The 14800-nt window shown below is 42.6% G+C and overlaps 1 protein-coding gene across 1 annotated transcript in view; it reads right to left on the bottom strand.

Moving 5' to 3' along the window:
- LOC104123373 (LIM domain containing preferred translocation partner in lipoma) overlaps positions 1–14800 on the bottom strand; it is a 337288-nt gene that overhangs the window by 76241 nt on the left and 246247 nt on the right. Inside the window, exon 10 of the mRNA XM_035891237.1 lies at positions 6132–6255. Within this exon, the coding sequence (XP_035747130.1) occupies positions 6132–6255 (124 nt within the window). The remainder of the gene's footprint in view (positions 1–6131; positions 6256–14800) is intronic.

Here is a 14800-nt window from a genome sequence, read left to right as displayed (position 1 = left end):
TCTCCAACTACTCACTGGCCTCCTCATTTTCTCTTCCTGCTTTGGAGCTGTGGGCCAAAATTCATCCTGTAGGTTGTGTTGAGACTATCCTTAGAAATTTGTTCTCCAAACTCTACCTGCACTTGCTGTGCAAGGATGCTGGCAGTCACAGGACACACTGAAAGCTAGATCGGGGTGGCAAGCATTGACAGAAGTGAGACTGAAAAAACAGGCTCTGAAAGCCATTTATCAGAGTAATTAAAGCCCCTGGGGAGCAGAGGGAGGGTGACTCCCCTTGCGGCAGGCCACAAGAGGGCAGCTGGATGTTGATGGTACCGCACTATGACCTCCCTGAGCGCAGGCTGCTCCCAGCCTTTGTAGCCTGTGTGCAAATGCTGGAATATGGCTTGAATGTAAAAAATAATAACTTGAACTACAATGGAGAAAAGGGTCCCCATTATATGTCTGTTCTTCCTGCTTTTGTGAGCGGTTACATAACAGAAAATGACTGTCGGCTCATCAGTTGTTGAAAATCTAACCTACTATTTTCTGACCCAGATGTTGTTCAGATGAGGACATATGCTATCTGCACCAGAAACCCTGCCTTTAAACAAAAGGCGTGATGACACATCACATTACATGGCAAAATTACGATGTAATTATGCTCATGTAATAATAAGCTGCATCTTTTAATGAAAACCTTTTCAGAAGAGACCTAGGAATACAGGCAAGATATGACAACTTTCATTTTCTTTTTCTGGTGGTAATTCAGATGAATCCAAGAGGCTACCTGAGCCTCTTAGAGGCTATGGAAATACCTGATGAAAACTGAAATTCAGTGCAGAACATGTTCCATTTAGAGGCATTTGAACTGTTCAGTGCACAGAGCCATGTCAAAGGAAACAAAGACAACATGAACTGAAGGAAGCCGTATCCGGACAGACTAGCATGCCTCCTCATCTGAAGCTTCTATGACTCTACGACACTCCCTCCTGTATCTTACTTGGACTGCTACCTGCTAACCCATGTCCTGCCTCTCAAGAAGTACAACTAGGGAACACCTTCGATGCCATTCAGTCACCAGGTCTCTGGTCCTAGTGAAGGATTTTTAGCTTATGAATGGAAGCCTAATGGAGACACAAAGCTAGCGAGTGGAAAGGTTGACAGAGCCTTGACAGATTCAATACTGCTGCCACTTATCATTTTTAGTCTTAACCGTGACACAGCATCTCAAAGAACCATTGGAGATGAAGGCTTCTCCATGGGGGGCACTCATACAGCTGCTGCTGTTAATCAGCTCTTGTCTGAAGGACTATGCAGATTAAGTGCCCTGCAAATAGGGTGAAAGGGGGAAAAAAGGGAGTTTGGAAAGGTAAAATGATCTGCCATGAGTCTTATGAGAGGTCAGGATGAGAAACAGAAAAGGAGGTCAAGCATCCTGCTTGTTGGCCTTGCTTCTCAGCCTAACTCTGCACCACCTCTCCCATTTTCAGTCAGGGCATACAGCAAATACACATAAGAAAACTACATATCCTGAATTATCAGCCCTGAGATAAATCAATGTCCCTTTACTGCATAACATGAATAGTTTCAACAGGACCATCTTAGTACCACTCTTCTCCCCATGCACATCCCTACAGCACACTGGAACTACAAAAGGAGACCACAACATTATCAAATACATAAACCCAGTCGCTCCTTTGGTAGCTCTGAGAGCTTACAGTAAAATACCAGTGAAAGTTTCTTCCCACCAGTCAGGGAAACTCCTCTGCTGTGGGGAGTGACTCAGCTGGGACACAGTCCAGAAGGCAACAGGAGATGAGGGGCCCCAATGGCACTTTTCCAGTCTTAATCAGCACTGTCTGCATGGTGATAGCGACTGATAAGTTGCCAGAAGTCACTTCTTTCTATGAGACTTGAAACAGTGGTCCAGAACAGTTGTGACCTTTGTGTGTGCATTTTGTTTTTCTTAATGCAAAATCAAGGGCTTTAATTTCCCATGGTGGCCAACAAACAATTTTGATGGTTTCATCCTGATCGCCTGTAAATATCCATTTCTACTCCCCCAGCCTTACCCAATTTCCACTCCAGAAAGTATTCTTTTTTTTTCAACAAATCAGACATGCCTATCTACAATAGTGCATTTATCAACAGGGAGGGCTTGACAGAGAGAAACCTCCTGCATGGTGCATAACACATTTGGGAATCCTTTCTAATAAAAAGGGATTTGATTAAAGACAGCCAACTACCACAGATCAGCAACTGAATCAGCAGCAAGGAAGGAAGAGTAGCTTAGACTTAAGAGACTTTAATTTGCTGATCTGCCAAGGACTTCCCAGGAGAAGGCACTCCATAAGTCACTCCATAACCTACAGGAGGGTAGAAGGGGACATAGACCAAAGATCGGGTGCTTAGACTCAGTACGGTGGTGTGGCTTTTCAGCAACACTCAGTTAGGCAGAATACCCAGCATGCATGCTTAACGCCTAAAAATTCACAGTGGGTTTTTTTTTTTAATTATTATGCTTAGTGAAGATATTTCCATGCTTAAGCACTGCCTTGCCAATGGCAGCTAGAGGATTTCCCAGTGACTGGATCATGCTGCTGTGGTAAGCCTAGGCAACAAACAGCTGCAAACTGTGATCTTACTGCTCCAAAGCGTGTCTCCAGCATGCTGCTTCTGGCTCTCACCATGCACCCGGGCTTCCCGGGAACGCAGCGAGAACCATGCTGTGCTGCCAGCTGTGTGTGCTTGCACGAGTGGTCACTGGCTAGAACAGTTCCTCCAACTCTGAAACCACCTTCAGTAATTTCCACCCAGGGAAGCTGCAGAGAGGTGTAGTGAGCACAGACCTGATAGAAGTGCTGGCTGTCCTGCTTCTGAACTCAGCTCGCCCAGTCTTCCAGCAGTACCCGCCAGCATTTCCAGGGCAAGGAGACAACCTTAACGGCTCCTAATCCTCTTCCCTCCCCAGGAACCACCACTCTGCCCATGCTGATTCCAGAATCAAGATGGCTTGATCGAAAACCAGAGATACAGCAAGTGAAATTGCAGAAGGAAGATGGTTACAGAAAAGATCCCAGAGTGCTGACGGGCCAAGTAAAATGACCTTTCTCCAGCCTGACAGTTCAAATGTAATTATTCCAACAAATTATTTTCATGACTTAATATAACGCCTTGCAGCTTTCTAGCAAGGTTAATTAGATTCCTCAATTCAAAACCTATCTGCTCTTAACCAACTTTTAATATGCTGAAATCCAGTTTTCTAAATTCAAACTAATAAAAGTGATTAGCTGACAGCTATCTGGTATGCTACAATTACCATGGCATTTAGACCTCAGGCAGAAGATATTTAATGCAAATCAGAGTCAATGTCTCTGCCCATTTGTCCTTTTTCTGATTATTTGATCAATGTGCCATATGAATCTTGTACAATCCATGCTACCATGCTAAACAAATAAAGAACAAAGGCAGAGATACTGGTTGAGACATTTAACCCAAGTTGAAAGACTCTTTTTTTTCCTCCCACACTTAATTTGTTCTTTCCACATGAGCATGAAGCTACTGAAAGGCACTGGCTGACAGCTCAAGTAGATGGGTATTTAGCTGTGACATAGCCAGAATTAGTACAAAACTCCTGGCCTGCATTGCCATATCAAAAAGCCCCATCCACTGTGACTCCAGAGAGCATCTTCGTCTGGGAGTAGCTCAGGCTGGAAGAAACCTAGGAGGCTGAGGGCAGCCCACCTCTTTGATTCCATCCAACCATAAAAAGCAGTTCTGCTCCAGAACTGCTGGTTTTGTTTTATGTTTTTCTTGGTAGATATATAATCAGTTGTGGCCATGTCTCCCCAGTGGCTGCATGGGGCACAACATGCTCAGAGAGATGAGGAATCATTCAGCCTAACACACGGTTCTTCTGCACATCAAAAATGCCAAGGCTGGACACTGCTTCAAAGATGACCTTCAGTGGCACAGACTCAGTGCAATTAGATCAGTCAGGTGCAACTTGTAATTAAACATCACCTGCCCAAGGTAGGACTAAGGTTGGTGCTTGGTTTTCATCTTCCAGCTTGCATCATGCATGGTTATTCCGTCTTTGATCATGCTACCACTTATATAAACAACACTGGCAACATTTCTGAATGCTTTTTTTTTGCTATTGGCATGGCATTGGTCTGACCTTCCATCTGATAGCCAAATTGATGACCTAACATTGAGAGACTTTATGTTCCAACCCTTTGAGCTATACATCCCTTTTGGATGAAAAAACTTTGATGCACCACACTCTCAAACAGAACAGAGCCATCTTAGTGATACAGTATTAGTCTGCAAAACCCGAGCATTTCAGCTTCATAAATACAAGTGCTAAACAAAACTAAAGCTCCACTTCAGGAAGCAATTTCTGAGCTGTGAGGAAAATTAATCACTAGAACAGCTTATCAGGGTAGGTGGTTGACTCACCATTGCTTGAAGTCTTTAAGATAAGATTAGATTTTTTTTTTTTAAGTCATGATTCAATCATGTTTCTGGGAGAAACTGAGAGTAGGACATTAGGCAGTATAATGGCAAGGTCCTTTCTGACCTTGGATCCTGTGAATCTCCAAGTTATTTGTTCACCTGCCTACCTTCTTGGGCTGTGAGGGGAACTGGGTGGGCTTTGGTCCATCAACCAGCTCCTGCCACTCACAGCTCTGCATTAATAAAATTACTGTAATCAAATCTTGTGCTTCAGGGCTTCAAGCCATTTGCCTGAAGGGAGCAGGAAAAAGATTTCTCCTTCTTGCCTGCCCACACTAATGGCTAAATACATGTTATGTTTGTTTGGTTGTTGCTTCGCTTTTAAAACATCAGAGAGTGAACACAAACGGATATGGACAAAGATGAAGTCAAATGCAGCAGCAGCAAAGAAAAAGGTCTCTGGTTATCCTCTCTTCAGTTAGTCGTTCTTGCTCACACCTCAGATCTGTGCTAGTCATCAACTCTGATGACTATCAGTGTTTATAGAGAAGACATTTTGGCTGTGAGGGTGGAGACCAGAGAAGGTAGAAGGTACTGATAGAGAATGGGGACTGATATCAACCCCATCTATAAGGGCAACGTTTGTTTGATGAGAACATCTTGACCTTCTCAGGTAATCAGATCCTCGTCACTGCAAGATCCTTGTTTATTCAGTGAAATCTTCGTCCCACCTGCTTTCTGATTAAACCAAACCACAGAAGTTTCTTTAAGCCAGAAATGTTTTGGTCCAACCAAAATCTACAGCAAATAGACCTAGGGGGCAATCTAAATGAAGTTTTTAAGAAATTATGAGATAAAGGAAGATAAAGAGCACAAAATGAATGGCCTACCCCAGTCTTTAGCTCTACAAACTACAGCAGTTTGTTTCCCAACACCACTATCACCCAAGCCTTTAAGAAAGTAAGCAAACAGACAAGATGCATCAAATATGCCCAAGGCTCTTGACTTTAATGCAGAGTTCACAGGCCATATTGCCTGTGTTTTATATAAAGGCAAGATCTACATTTTACACCTATAGACGCCTGAGATAATTCCATTCTATACCAATTAAAAGGGAAATTAGCTGTTTATCTTTTTTCAGGCAAGGAAGACGACATGGTTCTGAGCCAATCAGTTCAGATCTGTCTTCCTCGTACTTGCTGGACCCAGTTCTGGGCTAACGGGTCCCCATGTAAAACCAACTTGATTGACTCAAAATTGATTTCCTCTTAATCTATGCCAGCACACAGAAAATGAAAATCTATGCCTTGGGAGAAGAACAGATTTACACTGCCAGGTTTTTTGCAGCTGCAATGAGAAGGGATGGGGCAGGCGGGCAAGACAGTGCACTGCACCTGAATTCAGCCTGGTAGCCTAGAAGCTGGGGACAGATGGTGTGAAAATGAACCAGACACTGAAAAATTAAACTTTATAACCAGAAAGACTATAAACATACAGCAAGTGAGCATCAGATTTATGCTGAAATTAAAGAGGAATTCCTATGGATGATTACACTTCCAGCCCAAGCATGGAAAGCAAATCCATCAATACAAATGTCACTACATTAACAGCGCAGCTGCCAGGCCTCCCCATTACTGAACCCAGTAAATACAGAAAGGGGCTACAGACACTTGTGATGTGGCACTGCTCACCAAAGTAGTCATCAGAGGGAGGATTCTCCATGTCATACAGCATTTTCTTGGTCAGATGTTCCAGCTCATCCTCAGGCCTGAAGGCAGGAGTGCTTGATGCGGGTCCAGAGCTTGGATACCCACTCTGAAAAAAAAGGACAAACAGTCTGTGATGTGGTATAAAGGCATTTGCCCACAGTAACAGGGTCTATTGGCTCTTCAGTGTTGAACTTTATTCTTTGTCTTATTTTTGCTTTTTTTAAAACCTAAGGGATCCACGCAAGTAAGAATCCCATTTAATGTAATGAAAATGGACTCCTAAAGCATCCAGTGTAGTGCTATATATCCTCCTAGAATGAGAAGTATTCTGTGCCTCATAATTAGGTGTCTACTGGGTAGCACATAATAATAAATAAAGGAGAAAATTATTCCAAGGATAACTTGATACAAACATTTCCCAACACTGAAAAAGGCTTTGGAAGCATTTCAGTTTGGATTTGGCAAAAGCTTCCATCACTTAACAACGCAATATAAAAGATGCTAGAACAATCATTCCTACAGTGGTGGAGTATATGGACAAAGACAGATAATCCCAAGCTGCTAGTTATGTTCTCCTCTTGTTTGTTTTGACACAAATCCTGCTGTTAACATTAGTGAGAGCAGGAGCTGGTCCACGGATTTTTAGTACTAGGGACTAGGGATACAAAGGTTTTAATATGTGCTTAGAAACTGAGACCTCTCGGCCTTCATAGGCTAACAGCTGGCATACAGTATTTGCAGTCTGCCTCAGTGAGTCTTCTCCCTGGAAAACAGCAGAAGTATGGGCATATTTTGAGAAGCACAGAAATAGCCTCATGCCTAGAAGTTTCTTAGAAGAAGCTAAGTTTGGTGTCCATAATGAGAAACTCGGTCATTTCAGGATTAAAAAATGCTGAAACCAGCTTTCCTTGTGTGCACTGCTTTCTTGAAAGACTTGCATGCAAAAACTAACTTATTTATGAAATGCAGCATTTCGGTAAAGCCAGTGATTTCATTGATTAATTGCTGCCTTCATCGAGGATTGGACCTTAGATACGAAATTTAGGAGACTTAGTCTACATGGAAGCATTTTTCCATGATCCATACCTACTTAAATGGGAAGAAAATGTAAAATCACTGGAGAAACAATACAGTGGCCACTTCTACCTGGCTTAGAGAGACTACATCTGACATGATGAATCTTTATTGAGCCAGTCATGTTCAACAGAGAACAGCAGCTTTAAAGCACTGCAAGAGAATTAACTAAATGCTTTCATGCTTTTTTCTTTCAGGCAAGAAGGAGATTTCAAATGAGACATCAATCAATGTAGAGAAGGTCTCAGAACGGCGCTTAGCAATAATACTTCAATCATCCACTCCCAGAAACCAAACACTTGCATGTTCATGACCTTGTCATATTTATTTTTCTAGGCCCCATGCTAAGCTGTACACCATCATCCCCCTCGCTTGTCGACCTGATCTATCTCGCAGGCGCTGCACCCATGAGCGCTGCAGCATGACCGTGCTCCCTGGAAGCACTGGATTTGCCGCGCACACACAACACGGCAGCGGCACCCACTGCCCGCCTCTCTAACAGTCACAGCAGGGCACCTGGAATAAACCCCTGGCTGGATGAATTTCCCTGGAGGGCTGTGCAAGGTCCATTTGCTGTACGTTCAGCCTCCCTGACTGAGAATATAGACTGGACCTACCATACATTCAGGTTTTCCCTGAGATGTTTTCTTTTTCTGCTCAGGGATTTTTTTCAGATCAATATTCAAGGATTTGTGCATTTGTCCAGGATTTCTGGATGCCTAGCAGTTGTTCTGAGGAAGCTGTTGAACATCTGGAAATCCTGAATGTCCACACGCAGCTCAATACACTCTGTTGTACAAATGCAACCACACGGATGTGGTTGGGTTACCCCAACTTATTTTTTCATATGGGGAGATAGGACTGTATAGTGCCCAGGCCTTGCATTTGCTTTCTAAGTCATGTAAGTGCCATCTCTGTCGGATATATCATTTTGGTGGCAATAAGGCCACTCATACGACCAGGAGTTTCAGAGCCAGGTACTTGACCCAGCACACCCAGATGCCCTTGGCCAGTGCTTTGTGGCTGTTTTTAGAAGGCTAGTCAACAACTACTTCATTAGCAATAATAAATATTATAACTCTAAAAAAAAAAAAAAAAAAAAAAAAAAAAGGTTTATTAATAAGCCAATTAAAGGTGCCAAATGCAAAGTATTTAATCTTGGAACAACCAATTTTCTTCCTTTGCTCTCTTGTTCCTAAGAACTGATCATGAATCTCGCCTGAACGTATATTTTAACACAGCAAGTGCAGCCAAGGATTTATTAGCTTGAGAGAGCCTCTTAAAATATTATTCCATCTATTGTAACTATTTCAGTTTCCATGCAGAAAGGAATGCCCATTGCCACCCTATCGACTGAGACTCCTTCCCTAGACTTTGCAGGAAGAAGACAGTATGGCACAAAGCTGATGATGGCCCCCATCCCTGTATTTCCCCCATCAGCAATCACCAGTGTGGCACAAACGCATGGAAGTGCCATGCTCCAGCCTTTCTGCTGGGCTCTGTCCACACATAATCTGAAACACTGCTTTTACCCTTGGACCTTGTAATATAAGTGGACCAAAATAGAGGGCACAAGCTGCTGTCTACTCACAGCAAAGGAAAGAAAGATGCATGGAGCTGAAGCGATTTGCCCATCAACACACGTGGGCTCTAAAGGAAAGGCAAAACCTGCAGCCAGGCTGCTGCGAGCCCCACATCGTCAGCCTTGCACACAGCCTGCTGGGGCCGAACTCAGCACTGCAGACCTATGCTGGCCACTCTCCCACCCAAAGCCACCGCATCTGCAGGCCACCACCAACCGGGCTTCAGGAGGGCATGCTGGGCAGACGGTATGTGAAGCCTCTCCCTCTCTTCCACGCCAGCTTTCCACACCTCCCAGTCGGGGGGCCCGCTCGTGCCCGCTTCAGTAAGGACATGGGTTGCGCCATTTAAAATGAAAGATCAAAATCTGCAGATTTTCAGTTCTGTCTGACTTTCTCTGGTTTTAGAGGCCACGTTGCCTTGTACACAAAATAAATAGGCTGCTCTCGTATTTTATCTACATTGCACTTTTCCACACCAGGCAGATTTCTTATCCAGTACCCAATGTCAGCAAAAATAACAAATACCAACCACAATGTTATGAGATGCTTTAACTTAGTTTGACTAAAATGCTATGCTTTTTTCACCAACATTTAAGTAGTGCTAGGCACATCTTTTTCCTCCTCGCATGGCACATGCTGACTATATGTGCCTCCAGGAAAATGCATTTCATGCATATGAACATGCTATTGAGTTTACTGGGACACGCACACACACAAACGTAGAGAGAGAAGTGTAACCTTAGCCCAACCTAAAATGCTTGTTTCAGCAAAACAGTTTCCTTCCTCCTCTTTTGTTAGGTCAGAGAAAAAATATAACTCTGGCTTTCCTTATAAAACAGAGTTGTATTGTTGTTATTAAACTTCCTCTATTTTCTCCTGATCTGTACAATGATCGAGGCTGTCTAGAAATCCAATTTGCTGTCTAACCTACCACAGCTATCTTCATGCATTCTCTTTTCTTCACGATGCCTCAATGCACACAAATATATATTTCTGAGCTACAGACAGGTCAAAGTTGGGGTTGAATTGCAACATGGCCTCCCAAATCCTCTGAGCATCACTCTGTCTGGCTAACCGCAGCAGCATCAGGGATGATAAACTGACCCATGAAAATGGAACAGAGCCTTGGTCAGCAAAAAGCCAGCATGCTTGGGGAGCAGGAGCACCCAAGTCCAACCCTTGCTACTGCCATCAAATACTGAGCAACCTCAGGAAAGAGCATGATGATTGCAGTCGCATATGCAGATGCAAATGTGTTCATTAAGAAACGCTGTCCCACAAGCTTAGTTAATGGGATGTCTAGGAAAATGCCAGCATTCCCAGGGTTAAACCCCGTGGCAGAAAATATCTTCATGCTACAAACGAAAGGAAGTGAGTTAATCGCTTGTGCCACTCTCAAAGTACTGCAACATCTGGCTCATCTTCCTCATTAAGTTCAGTTCCTAAAAAGCCAGGTCAAAAGAAGCAGTCGCGTGGAATCACTGCATAATTATTTTGGTACACGATGTTGATACTTGTTTCAGTGCTTCTCTGGCGCATGTTTTCTACTCCAGACCTCACTGGTAATCAGCTGTCTCTGATGGAATGGCTGCCCAGAAAAGGGAGCTCTGCAGTTAGTGAGCTGCAGTCACCGACATGAACCTTCCCCATCCACATATAAATTTTTACCCAAATGGGCAAAAACTACAGCGCAAAATATGCAAAGACATCTGAAGATGATGCTGTAATGAATGCACCATCATTTAGAGTATGTGGTCATTTTTCTTGTCCATTTGCAAATGTTGTAGAAGAAGCTTCTTCTCTCTGAGAGAAAATAACTTCAATTATGTGTTCCCAATTACAGAAACGTGAAAATTATCTTCTTTTCAGAAGGTAGAATTAGCCCAATTTGGAACTGAAAGGCAGCCAGAAACATCTTTCACTGATACTTACTTTCCCTTTCATTTTTTCCTTCTTGTTCATCTGCGTAAAGTTAGCACTTCCCTTTCACTTCACTCACCAAAACTGATCATCCGTTAAATAAACAGTTAAATAGCAACACAGCACATTTTTTATTCAATGGCCTGACAAAGACCATACTTTTTCATTTAAGTTATTGACTGTCCAAAACAATCGCAAACTTTCAGACCCAAAAATCCAGCATGGTGCCACATCTCTCATGAGTTGAGCTTCCAAAGAAATATCAAGATTGCCTGCAGCTGTAATTCAGTTTATAATTAAGGCCAACGGATCTCTCTTACAGAGGATATGCACTGGAAAAAATATTTTAATTCTTGATTTATTTTCCCAGTGAAATGTTAGAGCTGCCAGAGTACATACAGATTCCTGAAAAGACAATTCTGCCTAGATTCCCTGCAGCACGTATGTTCCTGGGTCTACTCCTAGTCAGAAAATAATTCATCGAGATCCTTTGAAGAAGCTGCCCTGCATGAGGAGGTACCTACTGACAGCCAGTGACCTCCTGCCCACACCAGCAGCCGAAATCACAAGTCTTTGGGCCGGCAAGAGCGAGGTCTCCTCTGGTACATGACAGAGAGGGGCAAGCCACCAGTTCCCTCGCTGCCTACCTGCTCTGCCACCACTTCCCGCAACAAAGCAGCAATCCAGAACGGGCAGTTCTGGCAGCAGAGCCCTCATTTATCAAACACTGGCTTGCTTTGAAAGAGGACACTTTTGTAACTAGTTCAAAGCTCTAGAGGATATTTTTCTTTATTTTTAAACTTCATTATTGTAACTGTATCCTCACTTAGCTATCCATGCACATTCCCAGTCCTATTCTAATCCTGCTAAGCTCTTAGTTTCAACCATCTCCTGTGACAGTAAGTTACACAGAATTTGAGCAATAATAACAACAATATAAAAAACCTTTTTCTCCATTTTAACTTCACAGCCTGCAATTTTGTCCAAATATCTTTCTTTCTCCCACTGTGAAACTGGGATACAGACAGGTGGAAGAGGAGGTCTCTTGTCTGGTAGTTTTAAAAGGAAGACAGTAGAGCCAAAATGCAAAATCCTTAAATATCTGAGGAGTTCCCAGGGCTTCTGAAAATCAGGCTGCTCATACAGACGCCTGTTTCTACTCTCCAGAGCCCAGGTTTTAGCTTATAGTCATGAAAACAAAATTTTGGTCTGTGTGTACTGATACTGAATTCAATAGGATCACTGTACATGCACCCTAATTACTCTGTAAAATGGGTTTAATAATATTTCTCTCTTAATTAATCAGTGCCTGCAAAGCTCTCAAAGCTTCTGTGATATAAGTGACTACACTGAGACAGAGCGCTTTATTAATCATCAAGCACAGTAATAAATGAGCATGACTGTTTTGTCCTTAGACTGTTTGTATTCTATTATGTGCAAACAGACTAAGTAGTTTTTCTTGCTATTCTTCACGTTCTCACTGATGTTTTGGATCTGGAAGGGCTGGTTATTTTTGCTAGGTGTTATAAAAGTTGGATAATCTGTAAACACTGCTATCGGCTGCTTGCTCCTGCACTGAGCACAACTGTTAAATGACAGCTTCCACCTCTATTAGGAAGAGCCGTTGTTTCTGCTGGACACTGTGGTTTGTTAATATATTCAGGGTTAACAGGAGATGAGCTAGATTTTTATGGGGCAACATTGGCCATTTCTCATTAAGTAATAATTTTCTTACATGTTATCTCAGGAAACGGTAAATTTAAATTATATTTCAGATAAGAACACCTGTAAAATACTACATTTTAATGTCCCATTGGTGCTTAAATGTATACACAGAAACAAGTGCAGCAGTGCCTGATCTTGCCTGGGGCCTCTCGGCCCTATCATTACACAAATACGCTTTACTTGTCAAGGCGTATCTCATATGAAAAGGGGAGTGGGCTGCTTTATGTTTTCTTATTAACCCCACTGACTTTGTTAACAGACATTTTAGGCACTTTTTAAAAAAGGCAGGAATTCAAGGCACAAGGATGGTACTACTGAGAGGGAGGATGAGGCATCGTTATACCAATACATGGATACCAATACACGGATAAAGAGACTGCATTATTTTAGCCCTATGTTTTTGGCTGGAAGAGCTTGGACTGCTTCATAAAATGACATCAGGAGTTCCTATATGTAACTCATCTGTTTGTTTCAAGATCGAAGGCTTTATTCTGCTCTAAGTTGCTTGCCTTGCCACAACTCTCTGGGCTGAGTCAAGCACTCTCTTACTGCCATGTATCATCACCAGCAGTAAAGACCCTATAGGCTGCTTATCAATTCCCCTCCTATTTATGTCGTAATACTGTAGGCTTCCAGAGCTGCCTTCAAAGCATTAATTAATTAAGCATTACATTTACTACTATCAGCAGGTCAAAACCTGCATTTCAGAGTAGGAGCCATGAGCATCCCTAGGAGATGAGAGTCTCCACGCCTTAGTCCCAAGCTGCACAGGGAAGTGCTGTAGATGGGTTTGAATTCACTTCTTGTCATCTTGGCTCTACATCTTAGGGTACATAGTGCCCTCTAGGGCTTCTTGCCTGGGGAGAAGATGAGCCTCGAGACTTGTACAGAGCTCCCTTGTGTAAATCCAAGGTAGTACTACTGAAAGACCTATAGAGCTGCGGGGGACACTGGTCACATCGAGTGGCACACCAAAGCGAAGTTCATGGTCTTCCTATTAACCAAGCCACATTCCCATCTTACAGGACAAGCACAGGGGCACACCTAGCAAAAATGGGAATACTCCAAAATTCATACTGCTCACACAGTACACAACTAGCCCAGGCAATTCATGGCCACAATAAAACCACTGAAAAAGGTACTCTCCTTCCAAAACCTACCCTTCCAGAAGCAGCCCTAAAACACAAGGAAATAACTTGAGCTTTGTTCTTTTTCAAGTTTTTCTTTTGCAAAACACTTCACAATGGCAGAGCTCAACCATTCTCACAGGCAGTGAAAAATGACACTGCCCGACGGGCTTACACACACCTCTGGTGCAGTGCCTTCTCCGGCAGACCGCAGAGACGAGGGAGCTCACCGCCATTCACCATGCGGTGCTGGGGGTTGGACTGGGTGTTTGTGCAATGAGCACCACCTGCCCTGCGGTTCAGGTTCGTCGCCTATTGAAAAAATAGGCCGTCCCAGCTGCAGTGCCTTATCAGGTAACAAAAACAGAAGTGCTGGGGCATCACTTGTTTCAAAAGAAAAATAAATCTCACAATTTTAATGGTACTAATTTTGCATGTGAAACTTGCATTCATACTGTATTAACAGTTTAAATATAGCTTTCTTGCCAGATGCCTGAATATGCTAGAAAAGATACTTAAAATATGCAAATTGGGTTTCTGTTTTAATACACAAAGAAACTTAAAATCACATCACTTTCCACCACCAAGACAGGTTTCAATCTAAGCTTTTTTCATGTGAAAACTATAACAGCAAACAAATGGTTAACCAAATATGTTTAACCCACTATCTGTAGTCTCATTTTTAGTCAGCTGTGACATGGGCCATTACACTTCCCAGGACACCAGTGACTTAAATGAAGACTACATATTTTGCTTAACATTAAAAGATTATATATATAAATTACAGTAAAAAAAGCTTCTCAGACTGGAGCGGGTGCTTAGTTCAGCATCCATAGCATCAGAGGGCAGGATTCCTGAGTTTTATCCTCAGCAATATTCTTAACCAGTCTGATCCTGCACCCTGCTGTTATAAATGGTGTTCATAATGCTTGGCTGTCTCAAGAGAGTTTGAGAGTCTCAATGAACTCTTGATTACAAAATGCTCTGAGATCCTTGAATGAAAGATGCTGAATGAGTAAAAATTATGACTATACTTAATTACCTTTGGTAGCCAAAGTTGTGCCTCCTTCCACTCACGCTCCTACGTTTTCTTTTAAGATTATAACATCTGCAAAACAAACACTGGTCTCCCAACATGCCCCTCAGCAGTCTTGTTGTATAAATAAAAGTGGTAAGAATAATATTAGTGAAAACAGTAGTGTGGCAAAAGCAAATTACATTC

The sequence above is a fragment of the Egretta garzetta genome, unplaced genomic scaffold, assembly GCF_000687185.1.
Source record: "Egretta garzetta isolate BGI_Z169 unplaced genomic scaffold, ASM68718v1 scaffold333, whole genome shotgun sequence".
Lineage (NCBI taxonomy): Eukaryota > Metazoa > Chordata > Aves > Pelecaniformes > Ardeidae > Egretta > Egretta garzetta.
The sequence above is the reverse complement of the archived record's forward strand: the minus strand, read 5'-3'. Positions and strand labels throughout refer to the sequence as shown.